This window comes from Halichoerus grypus, chromosome 14 (assembly GCF_964656455.1).
Source record: "Halichoerus grypus chromosome 14, mHalGry1.hap1.1, whole genome shotgun sequence".
In the NCBI taxonomy this organism is placed as follows: Eukaryota; Metazoa; Chordata; class Mammalia; order Carnivora; family Phocidae; genus Halichoerus; species Halichoerus grypus.
The window spans coordinates 11,790,709-11,812,615 of NC_135725.1; the positions used below are offsets into that span (position 1 = coordinate 11,790,709).

The 21,907-nt window shown below is 43.5% G+C and overlaps 1 protein-coding gene and 1 long non-coding RNA gene across 2 annotated transcripts in view; one reads left to right on the forward strand and one right to left on the reverse strand.

Annotated features, from left to right (window-relative positions):
* LOC118551832 (uncharacterized) overlaps window positions 1-12,763 on the reverse strand; it is a 47,267-nt gene extending 34,504 nt beyond the window's left edge. The window contains exons 1-2 of the long non-coding RNA XR_013443947.1: window positions 12,647-12,763; window positions 10,836-10,996 (exon numbers count right to left, since the gene is read on the reverse strand). This is a non-coding gene — a long non-coding RNA (uncharacterized LOC118551832). The remainder of the gene's footprint in view (window positions 1-10,835; window positions 10,997-12,646) is intronic.
* A 72-nt stretch (window positions 12,764-12,835) lies between these two features.
* The window catches only part of ENTREP1 (endosomal transmembrane epsin interactor 1), a 56,501-nt gene continuing 47,429 nt past the window's right edge, over window positions 12,836-21,907 (forward strand). Inside the window, exon 1 of the mRNA XM_078062188.1 lies at window positions 12,836-13,405. Within this exon, the coding sequence (XP_077918314.1) occupies window positions 13,007-13,405 (399 nt within the window). The 5' untranslated portion in view covers window positions 12,836-13,006. The remainder of the gene's footprint in view (window positions 13,406-21,907) is intronic.

Sequence of the window (21,907 nt, forward strand, 5' to 3'; positions counted from 1 at the left end):
TTAAATATTATTTGATCTGTTTAAAAACTCAGTTAATTAAACTGCTTCAATATTTCAAACATCATTTATCAATTTAATATTTTATTTTCTTCTTAAGTATTTTAATTGTTTAGCTCAACAAATAAATCTTCCTAAAGACTTAAATAACCCCTATAAATGCAGTAAATTAACCTTATAAATAAAGGAAACCTATATTTCTCTTAGGTGTCCCAATACTGTGCAAGAACTTGGTAGGGTTTCAATAGAACATCTTAAGTCTAAGTTACTCAATTGTATATTTTACTTTATTTTTATATTATTTCTTAAAGATTTATTTATTTATTATTTGAGAGAGAGCAAGCTTGTGGGGGGGGAGGGGCGGCAGCGGGGAGTGGCAGAGGCAGAGGGAGAGAGAATCCTAAGCATTCTCCCTGCTGAGCGGGGAGCCCAATACAGGGATCGATCTCGCGACCCTGAGATTATGACCTGAGCCCACCAGGCACCCCTCAATTGTATATTTTAAACTGGGGTTATGAGGATGTCACCTTAGAGACCAAATTGTCTTCAATATTACAAACATACAGGTTATCAAATATTTATAGAGTCTTTCTAAACACCAAAGTATTAACACCATGGTTTTGATCTCCTTAACATTTTTAATACTTAAATTTTAAACCTTCCCAGAATTAAAACCTGGTGCTGACTAAGGAATACTAGTAGAATTCCAGGGAGCTCTGAATATTTTTTAAAAAGATTTATTTATTTGAGAGAGAGAGAGAGAGTGAGCACGAGTGGGGGGAGGGGCAGAGGGAGAGGGAGAGAAGCAGAGTTCCCGCTAAGTAGGGATCCTGATGTGGGGCTCCATCCCACGACCCATGAGATCATGACCTGAGCCAAAACCAAGAGTCATATGCTCAACCGACTGAGCCACCCAGGCGCCCTGAAAACTGAATATTTAACTCTAAATTTTCCCAGAGTGAAAGATGTTCACTCACTAAAAAAATTTCATCTACTCTAAGATGAACTTTTTTTCTTCATATTTTAACAATTCTGAAATTGGGTCTATAAAATTTACCCATTTAATAAAAGTGTATCATTCCATAGTTTTTAGTATATTCACAGATATGTGCAACTATCACCACAGTCAATTTTAGAACATTTTCATCACCTCAAAAAGAAACCTATGCTTTAGCTATCCTCCCAATCTCCCCAGCCCTAAGCAATCACTAGTCTACTTTCTGTCTCTATCAGTTTGCCTTTTCTGGACATTTCATATAAATGGAGTCATATAATATGTGATTTCTTATGACTGGCTTCTTACACTTAGAGAAATAGATGCTGAATTTGATCAAACATTTTTTTGGAAATATTACAAAGGATATCCTACCTTTTTACTTGAACATTTCATATGGATTTGTCTGACTTGCAGTTACAATGATGAATTCGTTCTATTGAAATGGACCAACTGATTATGGCCCAGAGGGGAGGAGCTGAAAGGACCCCCTCAGGTTCAGGTACCTGCTCTAGACCTAATCTCCAGGCAAGGGGCGGAGTCAGGCAAGAACATGGCAGCCCTGACTGGGACCTCATGGTTGGAATAGGGCAAAGGGTAGTCCTTAGAAATGGGGATGGACAGACAGAATTGAAGATGTTGAAGGAAAAATTCTTCCTCTACCATTTAAGGTCCTACAGCCGGACTAAGAATTAAATTTTACATGAGACAGATTAACAGGAGAAATGAAAAAGTTTTATTGCATGCATACAGAGGCCCAATAATGAAATTGAGACCTAAAAAAATGATCAAGGCAGGTAATTTTTATACTTTTCAGACAAAGAGACAATAAATCTGAGAAGAATTGACAAGACAAGGAAAACTTAAACTTTGGGAGCTTCAATTAGTAAGAAATTCTAAACAGAGTTTGGGCTGGGGTAGTAAATTGGTAAGTAACAAGAGTTGTTTATACAACCCTCTTGGTTCTAAATTTCCTATTTTTGGTGATAAGGATGTCTCTTTACCTCCTGGTATAGGGAGGGGAACTTTCACATGGGAGATTTCTTTCTTGTTTTCAGGGGGACAGAGGAGGGTCTGAGTGTCCTTCCTGCATAGACTGTCTCTTAAATCAATTTTTATTTAAAATAATCAATATGCCAAAGTGGCCCATCTTGGAGCGGCCTGCCCTTGGCCCCTACAATATTTCATTTAATCCAATCATTCGAGAACCCTCTGCCACACTTTCCCGAGTCCCGAGGAATGTTGTGCACAGAATATTGCTGTGGTATACCGGGAAGAAACTGGATTAGAAGTCAGAAGACTTGTGGTTTGACTTTAAGGAAGTCACTCTCTGTCTTTGAGCCTGAAGTTCTTCATCTCTCGGTGAAGAAGAATTAACCGCCTGCATGGCTGTTGGTGTATGATATGGAAAGATTTACATAAATGGGAGACCTCTGATCAGTCTTCTCGCTCTCTCTGATTCTTCATGTCCTGCACAGCTGCTCCACAGCCCCCCACTTTCTGGAGCTGTTTCAGATTCAACTCTGGTTAAGCGTACTCAGTGTTTCTCAGCGTCTGCCCCTCCACTTCATGTTGCCATTAGGGTCTCTGTTTATAAGGTCCATGGCTGGTGGTCTCTAGGGTCCTCAGAGGTTTTCGCCAGACTGTATCCATCCACACCTCCAAGAACACTGAAAACCATGCACCACTGCTCCCCATCCCTGCCCCGACCTGTGCCTTAGGTTTCCATTCACCCAGTCAATCCCAGCAAAGATGGTTTGGTTGTTAGATATGTGAGTCTCCTCGGCGCTCTGTCATGGCCAAGTGTACCCTAGTCATACCCTCGGTTGAAGAGGGGCACTGCACCTGCTCTCTGGGGCTAACTTCAGAGGCTGACAGATCAGATAGCTACATTGAGTGGGACACCTGATATTCAGGTGGCAGGTAGCCTGACACCAGGGCTTCAGGGCCCTGGGTTCTCTTTCAGCTTCATTTACTTACACACACACACACACACACACACACACACACACACACACACATTTCTTTGTCCTTTCCCACTGAGATGATTCATAATCAGAATATCACTATTCAAAAGAGACCAAGGCACCTTGAGAAGAGAGCATTTAGAATTATTTGTTAGAACTAGAAAGAACCATGCACATCATCTGGTCTAAACCGTGCCCTGCCCATCCCCAGCCTACCTCTGTTCACGGAAAAGACTGAAGTCCTTTGAGGTGATGTGACTTGTCTAAGATCACAGAGCAAGCGAGAGAAAAAGCAAAGACCTTTTATCCATTCATTCAATAAAAGCTTATTGATTCCTATTTACCAGGCACTGTTCTAGGAGATGAAAATGTAGGCTTATTCAACACAAAGTCCCTGCCTTTGTGGAGCTTACATTTGTCATATGGCCATGCATACAAAAAAACCAACATAATGTCAGATGGTGATAAGTACTAGGAAGAAATCCAAACTATGGGGATAGGGAATGAAGGAGGAGGGGAAGTATTACATTTGATAAGGAGGTCAGGGATTGTTTGTCTAAGAAGTAAATGAAATGAGGGGGCAAGACATATCTGAGAGAAGAGCATTCCAGATAGAGGGAACAGCAGGTGCAAAGGCCCTGGTGCAACAAGGAGGCCACTATGATCAGGATGTCTCGATTCACCATCCAGAGCTCCTTTATCAAACCACACTGTCTCTAAAGTCATCAGGGGTCTCTCAAGGGTCTTTATGCCATACAGTGGCGAGGTATGAGGGTGACTATAAGAACCTAGAAGTCACCATGCTGCCTAGCTTGGAACTTGTGCCCTTCACAGACACAACAGGGACCAAGAAACTCAATGTAGCATAACACAAACAGCTCTGACCTGGATATCAGGAGACCTAAGGGACAATCTTTGTTCTCCTACTGAATGTCCAATCGTTGGTCAAACCCTCTTGGAAGATCAGATCGTTGTTTTTTAAAATTGTAATTTAAATTTGATTTTTAGTTTTAAAATAAGTGAGTTCCCATTTTTTTTCATGTATCCTGACTTTTTTTGCTGTGGTTATTATAACTCAATACAGAAATGTATACAAATCTTAAGTGCACTGCTTGGCATATGTATACATGTGAGCCTTCATCATCCAGATCAAGATATAGAACATTCCAATGTCTCTGAAGGTTTTTTATGATGTGTCTCCCCCTGGGTAATCACTGCCAAAGACAACCATTTGACCTCTACCAGCATATACATCTGTTCTTAAACTTCATACAGATGGTATCACATAGGATGAACTTTTTTAAGCCTATCTTCTTTTACTCAAAGTTATGTCATTGAGATTATCCATGTTGTTGAGAGTAGCAAGAGTTGTTTTTTTTCATTGCAGGGCAGTGTTCCATTACATGAATATAACATTTTATTTTTTCTTTCTCCTGTTGATGGCCATTTGGATTATTTCCAGTTTGGAGCTCTTATGAACAAGCTGCTAGGAACATTCTTATGCATGTCTTTTGTTGGACATAAACACTCATTTTTCTTGGGTTTATACTCAGGAATTGAATTGTCTGAGCTTTTTTAAAGTTCAAATATTTCTCTGACAATTATATGATAGTAGCTCTATTTTAGTGTCTGTTAATTCTAGATAAAGTCAGTAAGGCTTTTAAATGCTTCTTTATCAATTGTGAACATACCTCTGTGCATTTGGAAAAATATCCATATATTATTTTTTTCAGTCTTCAGATAAGGCATGGTGTCCAAATGGTTCTTGACCTCCAAATGGAGAATCACTGCCCTAAAGAATGACTCAAGTGTCCTTGAGATGTAATCCTCTATGATTCTAAAAGGCAGTGCTCCTAAAACCACACATTTGACTTGTTTCTTTTCTTTTATTTATCTTTTTTGAACAATACTTCTCAAGATACAAGTAGATTTTTTAAAATTTTATTTTATTATGTTAATCACCATACATTACATCATTAGTTTTTGATGTAGTGTTCCATGATTCATTGTTTGCAATGTAACACCCAGTACTCTGTTCAGTACGTGCCCTCTTTAATTCCCATCACCAGGCTAACCCATTCCCCCGCCCCCCTCCCCTCTAGAACCCTCAGTTTGTTTCTCAGAGTCCATAGTCTCTCATGGTTCGTCTCCCCCTCCAATTTCCCCCCTTCATTTTTCCCTTCCTGCTATCTTCTTCTTTTTTTTTTTTTTTTTAACATATAATGTATTATTTGTTTCAGAGGTACAGGTCTGTGCTTGAACAGTCTTGCACAATTCACAGCACTCACCATAGCACATACCCTCCCCAATGTCTATCACCCAGCCACCCCATCCCTCCCACCCCCCACCACTCCAGCAACCCTCAGCTTGTTTCCTGAGATTAAGAATTCCTCATATCAGTGAGATCATATGATACATGTCTTTCTCTGATTGACTTATTTCGCTCAGCATAATACCTAACACAACTTTCTCCTGTTGAACTGCCTTTTTTCACTTAGCTGATGGTGTTTAGATATGGAGCTCCATGCTGAAACCGTGTGCTCTGACTCACGACATTATTCTAATACTGAGTGGTGAATGTAGGTAGTACCAAGTATCTTATTTTTCCTTTCATTTGGGACCCACCTTCTCCAAATTCAAGTCCAGAGTGCCATGAAAGGGTCCAGTGATTATTAGCATGCTAGTTTATTCTTGGGAATCAGGAGGTACTAGAGGCTCCTGTGACCAGGGTAATGGCCCTCAAGAGGATGGTGTGAAGGTTTTGCTGTAGGAAGGACTGATAGTAAACCAAAGTGACAGACAGATGGGATGTGCCAAGGTTTGGTATGGCCGTATGGAAGCTATTTGTTTTTTGTTTGTCCAACACATTCCATTCTCCTTTCTTCATTTCCAGTGCAGACCCTACTTCTTAAACACAGAGTAGGAATGTGAGCCAGGATGACCAGTTGTAGTACCCAGTTGCCCTGGCTTCAGGGATTGGCTGAAGAATGGACAAATAAGCCACACTGCACTAATCATGATCCTTTTTTCTTTTCTTTTTTAAAAAAGATATTTCTTTAAAAGAAAGAGCACAAGCGGGGGGAGGGAAAGGGACAAGCCAACTCCACGCTGAGCTTAGAGCCTAATGCGGGCCTCAATCTCACAACCCTGAAATCATGACCTGAGCCAAAATCAAGAGTCTGACACTTAACCAACTGAGCCACCCAGGTGCCCCAACACATCACTGTTTCTTGTCTCTGGTGGGCAATATGTACTTCTTTCCATTCAAGCTGCTCTATATTGGGCTGCTGAGCTTTGAGGGAAAGAATCTGAACAAATACACAGCCAACTCTTTCATAACCAAACCTACTGCTTTGGAGATGGTCTGGATGGACTTAGTTTTGAGAGCTGGTGAGGAGGACACCCATGGCTGCTCTTCATTTGGCATGAGAATTATATGTTATGAGATATATATATATATATATAATATATGATATATATATTATATCTCATATATAATATGAGAATTATATGTTCTCATCAGCAGTTGCTCCTAGGGCCAAACAGGAACAAGAACTTCCAGTGTTTCCAAAAGATTTTGTCTTGCCCGTGCCACAAAAATATGAGTGTCTCCCACATGGGGAGTCTAGACAATAATCGAGACAAGAAAGCAGATGATCACAATATGGTGCGGCGATAATTATGATGGGAAGTGGAGGGTGATATGAGGCACAAAGCAGGCTCACCTCACCTGGTCTCTGGGGCGATTCATGGGGATGTTGAGGATGACCTTCTGGAGCAAAGGACCTCCAACCTGTACTCTAGGGATTTGTAGGAGGGTCCCAGGGAAATGTGTGTGTATATAAGTTGGGGACCAAGGGGTAGGCCCAGAACAGTGTTTTTGGTAGAGGGAACAGCACATTTGAAAGCCCAAAAGTAAAAATGAGCTTGGCACAAAGGACTGATATGTCAGGACACCGATTTGTTAAGTCAGAACAAGAGGCACAGGTAAGCATGCATAGAACTTTTGAACACACCGAACTCACATCTGCTGCCCAGGGTGGCTGTTTCCTGGCTCAGAAGAGCTGGGAGAGTGATTTAGTATCATAACACTTCATGGAGAGAAACTTTATTTCCTGCTATCCTTATGGACTATTGAAACTGTGGCAAATAGGGACTATGAGTGCAAGAGGCACCAAGATGAATAATTGTCCCTTCCTTTCTCCTCCTTTCTGGCCCAATTAAGCCAAGGATCAACCTGACATACTCTGTGAGAGTTAGAAATAATGTGTGCAAAGCCCGGTCATGGCAGACTGTCCAGCAATGTGGTGCTCCTCTTCTGGCACCATAGGCCCTCAGTTTCCTCAGGTCTCATTTCCTGCACCAGGAATGACCTCCCCCTGGATGACTGACAGCAGTCCTGCCCTCTCTTTTTGGGGATACCCCACCTCTTTCTCCCTGGTTGACTCTGTGGTCTGCAGTAGGTCAATGGCTAAGACATGTCAAATCCAGTGACTTTGTACCTTTCCCACAGTTAGGGTTTGTCAGTCCGGGAATACCCAATAGAGGGGGGCATGCACAGCTTCGTCTACATGGGCTCCACTAAGTCCAGGCCAAGTCCCTCTTATTGTCTCTCCTGCAGCTTGTCGGGCAGTAAAGCCCATCCTCTGACTCAATCTTTGGGGGCCTGAGATGCTCTCTTCCATGAATGTTTGCTGGAAAGAAGAAAATGCACACACACACGCACACGCACACAGTCACAAAGGTATACTGGTCTCTGAAACAGCCCTGGGGAGCTTTTACTAAATATATCTGCATGGGCCTCACCCCACTGCAGACCTCACGGATCAGTATCTCTGCACCTGGGGCTTAGAAATTGTATATATTTTTAAAGTCCCTCTGGTGAGTTCTGAGAAGCACCCAGACCAAGGGGCCCTTAGTGGAGGAGGCTACGCAGCGCGGCTCCCACCAGGCGAAGGCAGCCTCTCATGCCCGTTATTACACAGCTCTTCCCCAAATATCTTTGTTTCCAAGTGGTCTAGGCTTCACACCTGAATAACCAAAAGGCCTGTTCAAGAGATTTCCCCAGAACAGAGGAGTCGTCTCTGCTCAAAGATGAACTGAAGTTTTGACTTCTACTGAAATTTGAACCTGCAGAAAGCTTTGCTATTACGAGGTGTCTCTCTCTCTAACACACACACATACACACACACACACACACACACACACTCACACACACACACACTCTCCCACACTCTTACAAGATACACTTTATTACATATGTATGTGTAGCTTATCGCCTCTAGAAGTTTATAAGCCATAATCTTTAGGGCAGTTGACTTGGATTGTCTTTCGTGGGATTTGCATTAGAGGAAGCTTTCAGTGCTTCATTTCAACAATGAGGGAAGTATGGCTGCAGGTCTTTGGTTTAACATATAAGTCTGTCTTGAGGCCAGTGGCATTAGGAATCTGCACCATCATTGCAGAAAAATGGAGTGCCCAGTCCGCCCAGCTCTGCTCAGCACTGCTTTCTTTGTTCCAGTCTCACTCTCTTAATTAAAAAAAAAAAAAGTTCTGCAGCCCTTTCTCTGCACAGGGAACGGTTATAATTGAGGCCACTCCTCTGCTTCCTGACACAGCCCTCATGCAACACTGTACCTCATGGAAAGATAGGAGACCGCGGGATGCAGGGCCTTAAAGTGTAGAATGAATCTCCGGTTTTGTCCTGGGTATTTTGGGCCTGCAAGTTTAACCATTCCACACCCCAATTCATCTGCTTTGCTCGGCCCCTGCTCTCTTGATGGTCAGCTGAGAAATCCCGGTCATAGAATGTCTGAACTTCAAAATCGCAGGCCTCACTCAGGGACTCCAGCCGATCACATGGCCCAGCCTCAGGCTGATGAAGCATCACGAACTTGCACTTGACAGATGAAGTAATGGAGAGCTAGAGAAGCTTGGAACTGGCTCAGGATCACAGAGTGGAGGAGGGCTGGAACCCAGGATGTCTGCCCTTCCCCTTAGACTGCAGTGGTCTACATCCTTCCTGTGCAGACGAGTCCCCTGGGCAACCCGTGCCTGGCTGGGGACCGGCGGAGCCCCTCCCCTGAGCCCATTTACATCTCAGTTTGTTTTCAAGTCAAATCCTTGACTTCCCCCTTCCAACTAGTCCCCTCTCACAGAAAAATCCCCATGTAAAGATTCTGGAGTCTGAATAGTACTATCCACCAATACTGTTGTGAATTTGTTAAAATGTAGGTTCCCAGGCCTCTTATCCAGAGTGCGGGCTTCCACGGGTGTTTAGGGGAGCCCGTGAGCTTGCAGTTTGACATGCTCCCCCAAACGGTGCTGGTGTCCATGGACCACACTTTGCGAAGCTGCCCCAGAGCCACCATATTAAATGAAGACTTCTAGAGACCACTGTGCCTCACTCAGAGAAGCTCTTCTCTTTGTAAAATGCACAAGGCGGGAGCTGGAGGCAGGTGGCCAGGGAACATTCTCTGAAGAGTTTCTGCAGCAGCTCCCACTCCACAGGGAGTAGCCACCTGCGATTAGCTGACAGGTGGGGGGCTTCGGAGGAAGGACGGGAAGAGCAGAGCAGTTTGTGGAAAGGTGTCCAGTGAAACCCAGGGGAGAGAGCTTTAACCCCTGAGCACTTAAGGCTTGGAGCGCAGGGAGTGGAAAATGAGGTTCGGGAAGGGATTGATTGAGATACAATTTACGCATTTCAAGTGTAAAATGCAGTGGTTTTTAGTAACTTCACAGTGGTGTACAATCATCACCACAATCCATTCTAGAATATTTTATCACCTCAAAAAGTAACCCATACACTTTACCGCTCCCCCTCCCCCCCAGTCAGCCTCTGCCCCTCCCCCCCTTCCAGCCCCAACCACTAATCTACTTTCTGTCTGTATGGATTTGCCTATTCTGGGGATTGTATATAAATGGAATCATATAATATGTGGCCTTTGGTGACTGGCTTTTATTTAGCATAACCCTTCCAGGGTTCTTCATGTTATAGCAAGTACAGTACTTCATTCTTTTTATTGCCAAAAATATTCCATTGCATGGATTACTGCATTTTGTTTATCCATTCATCCATAGTTGGGTTGTTTCTACTTTTTGGCGCACGTGAATCATGCTATTGGTGTACCAGCTTTTGTTTTCATTTCTCTTGGGTGTATACCCACGAGTGGAATTACTGGGTCAAGTGATAACTATGTTTAACTTTTGGAGGAATTGCCAGACTGTTCCAAAGTCCTCACTTTTATGTCTTTTAAGCCAACCTGAAACCCATGGCTCTGAATCATCCTCTAAGATTCCATTTATATACAGCTCAGCTTGATCAGGTGTAACTGAGAACTTACTGTAAGTGAGTGTTGGGGGATGCAGAGAGTCAAGTTTGGATTACAAAGTCCAACATTCAAATACTGAAGAGTATATTTGGCATAATCTTAAAGGTTGAGGCAATGTTACTTGGATTTGTGTTTATGATAAGCAGAAAAAAAAAAGAAGCTCACAGCGATAGATGGGGCCAGTAACAAAAAAAAGGAAAACCTATAGTACGACAACTTGTAATCAGCAGCTTTGGAAAAGGTTTTGTGGCTTGAAACTAGGGATTTTCATTACCTGCATTATCATCTGTTTCTGTATGGTCATGCCCCCTTATATGTGGGAAATACGCTCCAATCTGCCCTAGCGGACACCGGAAACCACAGATAATACCAAACCCTGTACACATGCCTATGATAAAGTTTTACTTATATATTAGGCACAGTAAGAGAGTAACAACGATAACTACAAATACAAAAGAACAATGATAGCAATATACTGTAGTAAAAGTTATGTGAATGTGGTCTCTCTCTCTTTCTCTTTTAAAATGTCTTATGTCTTGTACTCACCTTTCTTCTTGTGATGATGTGAAATGATAAAATGACTACACGATGAGACGAAGTGAGGGGAATGACGTAAGCATCGTGACCTGGTGTTAGGCTCCTATATGACCTTCTGATGATATGTCAGGAGGATCGTCTGCTTCTGGACAGCAGTTGACCGCGGGTAACTGAAACCACAGAAATTGAAACTGTGGATAAGGGAGGACTACTGTACAGGGAAAGAGACTTTAAAAATTTAAGGGTAAAGTACTTAGAAACACTTTAAAGTATTTTAAGCATAAAACACAGAGAAGTATGCAAAATGTAACTGCATGAATTTTCTCAAAATGAACCTCACCCACGTAACGAGCACCTGCAGCAAGAAACAGATGGTTATCAGCTCCCCTGGAACTCTTCCCTTTCCAGTCATTAACCATCCAAGGGGAAGGAGGATATCCAACTTCTAGCACCAACATTGCCAGACACAAAGAATACATTTTGATAGTACATTTCAGGTGTCAAGGCTTGACCACTGGAATAGATTCATTAAGCTGAAAGAATTTCTCAAGACTCAGAAGTTTTATATTGCACGGTGCAGAAGAATCTTAAAAATTAAATACCTTTAGGTTTGTGTATAAAATAAAAGGTATAAACTCAACGTACAAGAAGCTTTTAACATTACCTGCAATTTAATAACATGTGCTGTAAGATGTTTTTAAAGTGCATGAAACAACATACTTTCAACATTTATTTTAAAATACACCTCCCTGTTTCTCCAGAGTTTGAAGTTTATTTCCAACAGCACTTTGTAAAAGGAGTCCTAGGGACTATTAATCACAGGTGCTTTAATAATTCAAAAAGTGTATAGGTAAACACACATGCCCACTGGCAATGCCTCTCATTGTGGGTTGGAGTAAGTAACGACCAAAATAAATACAGCTTTGGCAAGCAGGGCACAAAAACAGATACACGTTTCCCTGGGTTTATTGTGCAGGAGGTTAAATACCCCCACCTTACTGATAAAATGAACTGCCTAATACTGAGACTGACTTGCTGCAAAGCGACACTGCCCTGCTTCTGAACCTGGAAAAAAAAAATCCATTATAATGGGTTCACGTATAAAAGCACTTTCAAAACATAAGAATCTTCGGAGCGAAGGGCATATACTCCTAGAGAAAATCTTTCGGCAAAGGCGAATCATTTTTGTTTTTAAGCTCTAAATATGTCTTATAAGTGACCAAAAACAGGTTAGGATTTTATTAGGATATTTCTTCAGAAGTCTGGGATTCTACGTTCCACCAGGTGATGCCTCATACAGCTCCTGAGGCAAGGTGAGGCGGACCCCGCGTTACCTTTGCCCCCCCCCCCGCCCCGCCCCGCCCCGCCCCGCCGTTCTTTCTTTCTGGATGCTGGACACTTCCAAGGTAACCTCGCGCTCACGCTGGCTGCTAACCCTGGTGCCAGGAACGCACCCCCCGCTTGCCCGCCCCTTCCCCCCACACCCCCCTTCCAGGCAGCGGGGCCGCAGCGCCCGGAAGCCCCACGCCAGCGGTGACTTCGCTCTGCCTCGTCCTTCCCCGCAGCCCTGAGGCTTAGACTTTTCCCACCAAGTCACCCACAACCCCTCCCCGTGCCATCCCCCCTTTCTGTGGGGGGAAGAAGTTTAAAGCCGGGCTCCCTTCGCATTACACTTGCCAGGGGGCCTGTCTCGGCTGGACTGCAAGGGGGCGAGGATCCGCCCTAGCTCGGCGCGTGCGGGACGGACTGTTAGACCGTCCGCTCTCCGCTCCTACGCGCCCGGACTGCGAGGTCCCTCCTCGCCCGGGGGACCTACTTACACAGTTGGGACTGGGCACCTTTCCCGGACCCCAGGGAGCGGTCGCGGGTTGCGCCGTGCCCCGAGGGCTGCTGCAGCCGCGCGGCGCGGGCGTGCGGCGTGTGGCGGGGGGCGGGAGGGGGCGGAGAGCGAGGGCGCGCCCGGGGCCGGCGGGAGGCGGACCCCCCGTGGCAGGTGGGTGCGGCCGGCGGGAGCCGGGGCAGCGGCGGTGGCGGCGGCAGCAGCAAGTGGTTGGGCCGCGCTCATTTCCTTCCCTCCCCCTCGGCCTCGGGGTCCGCCCGCGGTGCCCAGTGCGTGGCGCCCGCGGCTCGGCTTCGCGTCCCAGCCCGCCGCCACCGGCCGCTCCCTTCCCCGCCCGTCCATGTCCCTGCCCGTGGTGCTCCCGGGCTCCTGCTGCCCTGTGGCCGGGTTCTCGGGCGGGCCGCAGGCCGGGGGCCCGGGCGCCGCGGCCGCCGCCGGCCAGGAGCCGCCGCTGCCCCCGCTGCGGCCGCGCTGGCCCCGGGCCGCCCTGCCGCCCCCCGTGCGGCCTCGCTGCGCCGCCACCGCCGCCGGGGTGCTGGCCGCGCCGCCCGCGCTCTCCTCCCGCCGGGCCGCCGCCGCCGCCCCGGGCTCGGCGCTGCTGCCCGCTCGTCCGCTGCTGTCGCTCGGGCTGCTGCAGCTGATCCTGGGCTGCTGCATGGTGGCGCTGAGCTTCGGGGCGCTGTCGCTGAGCAGCTCCCCCCAGGTGAAGAACTCGTGTCCGTTCTGGGCCGGCTCCTCGGTGAGTGCCGCGCGCGCCCCGCTCGCCTGGACACGGCCCTTCGGGGGAGCAGGGGCCTCTGGCCGGTCTCCTCCACCGCCCCGGCATTGCGCCCCCTCCCCCACCCCCAGGGCCGAGGTTGGGGAGCACAGCCCCTAAAGCCAATTGAAGTTTTTGGAGGCGTTGAGGCTGGGCGGGGCGGGGGGGGAAGAGAGAGTAGTATTTCGGGGTGAATTGGGTTGCACCTGGACAGTATCTGTTCCTTGCAGGCTAAAGGATTTTGTTGTTCCTGTCGAGTTAGTAGAATAATACAGATTTCCAGCTCTGGGAGATTGGAAGAATGGGGGTGGATGGTAGGAAAGTAGGAGAAAAATGATTCAACTTCGGGCCTTTGGGTATTTACTTCTCCGAAAACGTCTGCGCGGGGAGGGTGAGCATTTGATCTGTTTTGTCCACTGAGGTATCCACAGTGCCTGGCACATAATAGGTGTATTTGCGGGGTGATTGAAGTGGCAACTGGACTGGGGCACGCCATTTATTTTATTCCACTTTAAGGCACACGGAAATGTGAAATGTACCAGGTAGGATGGCTCCACTCTATCTGGGGACAAGTTCAGGAGGTAATGACAGGGCGTGTGCAAACCGCGCCTGTACTGGGTCATTAAAGGAAGGCCCTAAACTCCCACTTGATTGTTGGAGCCAGGCAGGCTGCTGTGCAGAATTTCATTCTCAAGAACCCAAAGTTTCATTATGTATGAGCTCTCCAGAGCCTCAGGAGCAGGGGGCAGCTAACCTGAGATGTCTACCCCCTGCAGCGACCTGGCCCTGCTTCCTCCAATGGGGAAGGTTGCTCTGGGGCACAAGGTGCCCAGCCTCTGGGGAAGGCTGCCTCCTAAATGTCCTAAATGCCTCCTAAAATGTCCTAGCATCTAAGGCATCCAACCTCTTGAGCTTTGCTGGGGGCTGAGAGACTTGGAAATAGGTCTTTGTGGAATGATTGTGGAAGATGGGTATTTGAAAGTAAAGGACCTTTTTATGAAGTAACTAAATCTGAAAGTTTGAGTAAGATCCGTAATGAACGTCTGTGCCAGTAAACATAAAATTGTCCTTTTGCACGTCCACGCATACCCAGATTCAAGACCAAATTTTAAGCATATAGGGAGAACTAATTGAACTCAAAGTAATTGTTTGAATAAAAACATCAAGAACATTAAGTACTGTGAGCCCGGCCTGACATTTTATACTTCAACTGATGCCAGTTTGCTCTCCTTTTGAAGTACTTCGATGCTGGATGGTCTGACTGTGGAACAGCCCGTGCTGGGGAGTTCACGCTCTGTTCATCGTGTTCGAGGAATCCCACCCTCCTGGCCCTGCCGCTGGGCTCTCTGCAGGGATTAGATTCATTATGCTCCCTAGTCCACTCGTCAGACTAAATTCAGCCAAATGGTGGATGCATTTCATTTCTCTAAATACCATGGGCCAGAAGTGAATCTTGCATACATTTGTAGGGATTTCCCTTTTATAAAATCACAATCTCTTGTCCTCTCAAAGAGAGCTAGTTTAGGATGATTTAAATCTATTTTTTTTTTTCTCTTCTGAAATCAAAACCCCAAATCAGTGTACTACTGTGAATTATTTCAGAGGTGAATACACTTCGATGTCAGTCAAGCCACAGTTGGATTTGATGAAGTATATATAGCTTAAAAAAAAAAAAAAGGGCCATCAGCCAGAAGATGAAGGCTGTTCCTGGACCTGCTGGCTGGGCGTGTCCTTGTTTTCTAGGACCCAGCAAAACAGAGCAGCGAAAGAATCAGTGACTTGGAACTAAATTCTCTTCTGTCGGGTTGTTTTCCACACCCCACCCCTCAGCTCTATATACGAACCTGCAATTGTTCATTATGCTTATTTTTTTGTGGCCCTTTTCTGAGGTTGACCACAGAATTTACAAAGTGACTGTAGAACCAACAGAAACTGCGTGTCCAGAATGACTGGGTAGTATTTGAGGATGACATTAGGCACCATGACCGTGGTGTTTTAGGAAAAAATTTCACCAGTAGCATATGCCTTTTGAATTCATGTGCACGGGAGAGGCTTTTTGTTTGTTTGTTTTATGGGAAATTTTAAATTTACTCAAACGTTGTTCAGTGAACCCTCCTATACGTCTCCCCAAGCTCCAATAATTGTTTCATCTCTGCCTCTTCCCAGCTTTGCTGCTGGCTCTGTGTGTTCTGATGGTATCAGAAGGATGAGTGTTTTAAGCAGGGTAGGAATGAGTCCACCATGCTCCCTAGGCCATTTGTCAGGTTAACTTCCCACATTATTTTGAAGCAAATCTCAGACATCACACCATTTCATCTGTAAATAGTTCAATATGTGTGTCATTTTTAAAAGAAAATCTAAACAGAAAGAAAAAATAAACAGAATAGAGAGACAGCATAGAAGTGACTGGGCAGGTCTTAAGAAACCACCCCCCTTCACTTTTCACGTTATTATGAAAATTTTAAATCTCAGCAAATGTAGAAAGAGTAGTATAATGAACCCCTATTTACCCATCATCCAGCTTCAGTAGTTAATCAACCCATGGCCACTGCTCACCCGCGCCCACTCCCCCTACTGGATAATTTTAAGGCAACTCCCTGGTATCATAATTTCAGCCATGACATATTTCAGTATGGCTTTCTAAAAGAAAGCAGCTTAATAGACCAAGAAAGGGCTTAAGAGCACATTGTAATGTACTAATATAAAGATAGCTAAACTAAGCTTTTTATGAAAAAAGCTTAAAAATTATGACTTGAGGACGGCAGGTTTTTTTTTTTTTAATAACAGCTTTATTGAGATGTAATTCACATTCCATACAATTCACCTATTTAAGGCATGCAATTCAATGATTTTTGGTGAATTCATGGAGATGCACAACCATTGCTACAAACAATTTTAGAAAATTGTCATCACCCCAAAAAGAAACCCTGTACTCATTAGCAGTCACCCCCCATTTTCCCCTTGACCCTTTTATCCCTAGGCAACCACTGATGAATCTACTTTCTGGGTCTATGGATTATTCTGGACATTTCATATAGATGGAATCATCCAATATGTGGTCCTTTGTGACTGGCTCCTTTCACTTAGCATAATGTTTTCAAGGTTCACTCAGATTATGGCATGTGATTATGGTATACTTCATTCCTTCATTGCTGAATGAGATTCCACTGTATGGACATACGATGTTTTATTTATCGCTCAGAAGTTTCGTTGGCATATGAAACTAGGTAGTTGAGCCGTAGTGCCCGTTTGTCTAAGGTTACTTTGGACTCACGTAGGAACACAGTGGTAGGATATCTTCATCTCCCAAGCTCTGAATGACCATGATGTGCCTTAGTCTGCTCTAGCAATTAAATTGGCAAATCTTCTTTCAGATTCGGTAAAAAATTTGCTTTTATATTTGATACAAAATTAAATTCAAGGGACAGATATATTCATTAAAAAGACTATTTTATTAACACAGTATAAAAATCAAGAACATTTTCCCATATATACCTCTGTAAGTGTTCTCACATTGAGCCTGAGATTTGGAACCTTCCTTCACTTGTCTGGACCTTGAAGGTATTTTATCTATTTTACTATGTATTTAAGAATTAACAAGTCCTATAAAGAGTCTTTTTCCATACTTTACATTCATACTGTCAGCAATTTGAAGGGAGTGTTTTTAACGTACTCATTGTTTTTGAGCATTCTGTAATCATTTATTTTCTTCCTGATATTGGTTAATGGCTCAGTCTACTATTATTCCTGAAAGGCATGAAGCTAAGAGATTAGCCACTTTTAAAAGCATCCTGAAGTTTGACCCCGGGTGGGTGTCAGGAGGAGAATCTCCAAGACCATGTTCAGGACATGCTGTCCTGGTTTTTTACTTGGGGGCACATTTAGTTACTACCACACTGCACTGGATTAATGAAAGAGTCGAGGATTGCATTGGTTTGTGTCTCCTCCTTCAAAAAACAAAATTCCTTATTCTGATGACATATACTTGGAAGATATTTCAGGCAAATGGTAGAGAATTGGTTTTTATTAATTTTTGCTCTTCTCTGGGAGCCTTAACATCCTTAATATTATCTGCATACATCTCTGCTTTGAGTCACTGACCTAAACTCATGGTCCCCCCTCCCTTGAGTCTGTAATTCTTTGTCAAGATTCCAGTTCCTTATAAAGAGACAGACATTGGTGAACCTTAAGGTAAACCTTTTTTTAAAAAATTGCAGTGATGAAATATAAAAAAGAATGAATGGTTCAAAGGAGAAACTAAAAAATTCTGAAGTCTCTACCAGTTAAACAACAGTAAATAATTTTTTTCTATCATGATCACCAAATACTACTTTAATATTTATGGGCTATTTTAAATATAATTTTTGTGATGATTTTATATTGATTTTCTTTGGTCCTTTATTTTACATGGCAGCAAAGTGACACTGATAAATTCTTGACTAAGTCATTGAGCCTGTCAGCCTCATTTACCCATCTGTGAAATGGGTGCGATGATTCTTGCCTCAGAACTGATTTTGTGAGGGTGTAATTAGAGAACATATAGAAGAACTTGCTGCCAGGCCCTAGTACCACGCCTGGCATATAGTAGAACTTCTATCAGTGTTTTTTAAACATCAAGGCAATATTTAATCCAAGTATGAAAAGGTCAATTTTTTCTGGGACATTCTAGTAACCATCATGTATACATTAGAAATATACAGGTGCCCACTTCCTCAGTCTTTTTAATGAATCATGCTAGACAGAGAGGGAAGCATAATACACACCAACACACATGCACACACACATTTTTTTAAAATTGCCACTGTAAAATCTATAAGGCAAGATAGATTGTTGAGAAGTTTGACTATTGTGTGCTTAATTCATAAGGTAAACATGGTACATTTACAGCTTGGCTCTTTTTATCTCTATGTTCAGATATAGCAACTTTTGGCAAACAATCCAGAACATTTTTGCCCTAATACATGTTCATGGATAGCAGAGGAAAAATAGGGCAGTAAAATAATAAGCTTTTGATCTTAAAGATTGGATTTTTAAGTTGGGAAATTAAGGCACATTAACCATGTATGGTGGGTAACAATGATTCTTGTGTGAATTATCTTGGAATCCTTCTTTGCAATATCATTGAAAAAAGAAAGGTCTCTGCTTTTTCCTATAAGCTACAAGGAATGGGTTACAAGTGAGTGAAACCAAAATTATAATAAATCTCATTATAATAATATAGAGATAACTTAGTGTTAGAAAATAGGTGCTAGCCTGTTCATTCAGGGCAAGTTTCATCTTGCACTGGGTGGAAAGAATGCTGATGAAGTTGCTTTTTGCTGTTGGTATACTCTTTTAGGAAGCACAAGAGTGAAAAATAAATTTAGGCTGAAGTAGTCATCCCAGCAGGTTCATCCCCTATTTCTGATTTCATTCATTCAATTATTCACCGTTCATTCATTCATTTGTTGACTCTGGCCATAACTAACTGAGTGACTCTAGGAGCCTTGAATACTCACAGATCCAGTGGTAATCCAGTGGGATTACCAGTGAGTGTAAAATACGATCAAACAAGTAATAGGATTGTGGTGTAATGGATACTATGGAGAGCCAGTGTAAAGGGACCTTCTTGTCCCTTCTGATGGAGCTCCAGCTACTGTTGCCACCGAGGGAGATGGAGGTATTGAATGCTCTGCCTCCTTCTCTCCTTCCTCTGACCCTTCTTGCCATTTATGAATTCCCCCCAAGCCCCAGATGAAATGTGAGCATCTATTTCCTAAGTCATGAGCTCTTAAAAATTCATCCCCAGCTGCAGCTCTTCTGTTCCACATTCCAGAGGATTCTAACTATTCAGTCTCTGCCTCACCTCTCATAGGGTTCCATAAATGTTGTAGGGTTTAATTGGGCTTGAGGAATGGAGAAATTGAGTAGAAGTAGGTATATGCCTTTGTTGCCAGTTTTAGAACTGAGGTGGATGTAACTACAACTCCCACCTGCAACTGGAATCTAATTTCTTAAAGCATCCCTGTAAAGAAGGGTGATTTACAAAAATCCTGTTGGGATTTAATGTGAGTGTGTGCTGAGTTTATAAAACAACTCAAATGGAAATTTATTTATTACCTTTAAATATTTTGCCTTACAATCCATGAACATGGTATATGTTGATTTGAGTCTTCATTTAATACTGCTTAATAAGGTTTATATTTTAATAAGGTTAATAAGGTTTATATTTCTTCCTACTGGGTCTTAAGTATCTTTAAGTTCATATGTATTTTGAGATTATTGATATTATTTGTCAAATACATTTTGTACATATTTTTTAAATTATGTTTTAAGTTATGCAAAATCTCCTCTCAAAAAACAATAAAGATAGCTTAGTCCCTTTATCCCAGAGACCCTTGATTTTAAATGACAATTGTATCTGTCATGATCTATTAAATATATGAATATATGTATATATATATATATATATATATTCATATATTTACCCCTCTCACCTTAGCAACCCTATTCCTGGGATTCTGTCCAACAGAAATAAAAAGCACTTGTTTTTAGGCATTATTTGGCCATGGATGGTTACCATAGCATTGATTATGAGGGCAAAAAAACTGGAAATAGAGTGACTTATCAATGAACATGAAAATGACTGAATGCATTGGGTAAACCGTACGGAGGAATATTATGTAGCCATTAAACTGAAGTGAATGAGAGCTATTCCAGTGGACATGAAGAGATTCCCTTGAGGTATTTATTGAGATAGAAAAAGAAGAGGAGGAAAGTATCTTTTATGACCTATTTTTTATAAAAGTTTTCCTCTGTGCATGTGTATATGTACAAATGAACATATTTGTCTAGTAATAAGAATTTAAGGAAAAATATGTATATGTGTAAAATATGTAAACACACCAAATTGTTAATGTGGGTGCGGGTGGGATGATGTGGCTGGTGGGGGACGTAGAAAGTATAGATGAGGGCTCTCGCTATTTTTATGGGCATTTATGGGCTGGGCTGGGCACCTCGTTTTAACGATAATATTGTTTTGGTGGGAAAAATGTGTTCCAAAAAGCTGAACCACAGGGTTCTGTATTAAGGGAGACAGGTGGTCTAAATATCAAACACTAACTGGTAATTCACATCATATTTATATTTTAGTGAATTGGGCAGTTTGTGTTTCCCTCAAGGGCAGTCAAATGTTTCAGTTATGTTTTTCCAAAAATAGTTGCATTTCCTCAGCTAAGTCTAGTAAGCAGCAGGGCGGGCAGGCAGGGACCACACACCCATGTGGGCACACACACATACACACGTACACACACACGTGAGCGTCCATGCCCACGCACAGCCTGCAGGTGGAGCCAGCGCTGGATTGCAGGGAATCCGGAGGAATCCGTATCATCACAGCAGGGTAAACTTTTGAGTTAGAAGAGACCCAGAGATGGTTTCCTCCACTTACCACATCTCTAAGGAAACGAGAGTGAGGACCAGAACAGTGATCTGACTTGGCCAAGGTTGCGTAGTTATTTAGAAGCCAGGTGGGGAACCTGGACCCCAAGGTCTCATGGATTTCACGTTCCAATTTGTAAAGTAGATGCGGCCACGTGCAGACACATGCCCTGCGTATCTCCAGGCGGAAATCATTCAGAATGAAGAAAGAGCCTGTTGAATTTAAGATGATTGCAAGGATCTAGTGCCTGGTGGGCAGGCAGCTGATAGTCTGTTTAAACATACATGGGATACAGGGATCTGCTGCCTATCTGCCCATATGTGCTTTCTGGTCCTTGATATAAGTGGGTAGACATGTCTTCTGCTGGTTTGACATTGTGGCATGATTTACTCTCAGCCAGTAAAGGGAGAACGGAGGGCATAGTAGCAGGCCTGTGAGCTTGGAATCTAAAGTAACACTAAAATCCTTATTGATTTGTAGTTGATAAACACTAATTGTGAACTGTACATTTGAGGGATTTTGGTAAAAAGTGCACATAAAGGAAAACCCTCATAACAGCATTGAGCAGATGTATGCACACTGTTCCACAAAGGAAAATGAGCTCCAGTGACATGACAATGTCCCTGAGCTGAAGAAGCCCTTGGATTGTTCTTTCCCAACGGCTTAGTGAACTGGGTTATCCAGAGGGCTGATGGTGATTTCCAGTTTACGTTTTGGCCAAATGCTGATTCTTCTTCACCAAGGTTTTTAGATTGTTGTTTATCGAAGTGTCATTTTGCAACGTGAGACTTTTTTCACTTTAATCCCTCCCCTCTTTGTGGAATAAAGGCTCAGGAACATTATTGGTTGCCAGTCATGTGACAGGTGCCAGGTTGGGACCCGAAGATTGGGAGACAAGGTAGGAGTTCACAGTCGGTGGGCAAGGCAGAGATGCACCTCTCAAGTTATTAGGACAGAGAGCATTTTGGGGGGAACATTGTGTAGAGGGCTTCCCGGAGTGTGCCAGGAGTGTGGGGTGGGGGGATCTGTGAACGCTTCTCGGAGGAGGTGACGGCTAGTCAGGA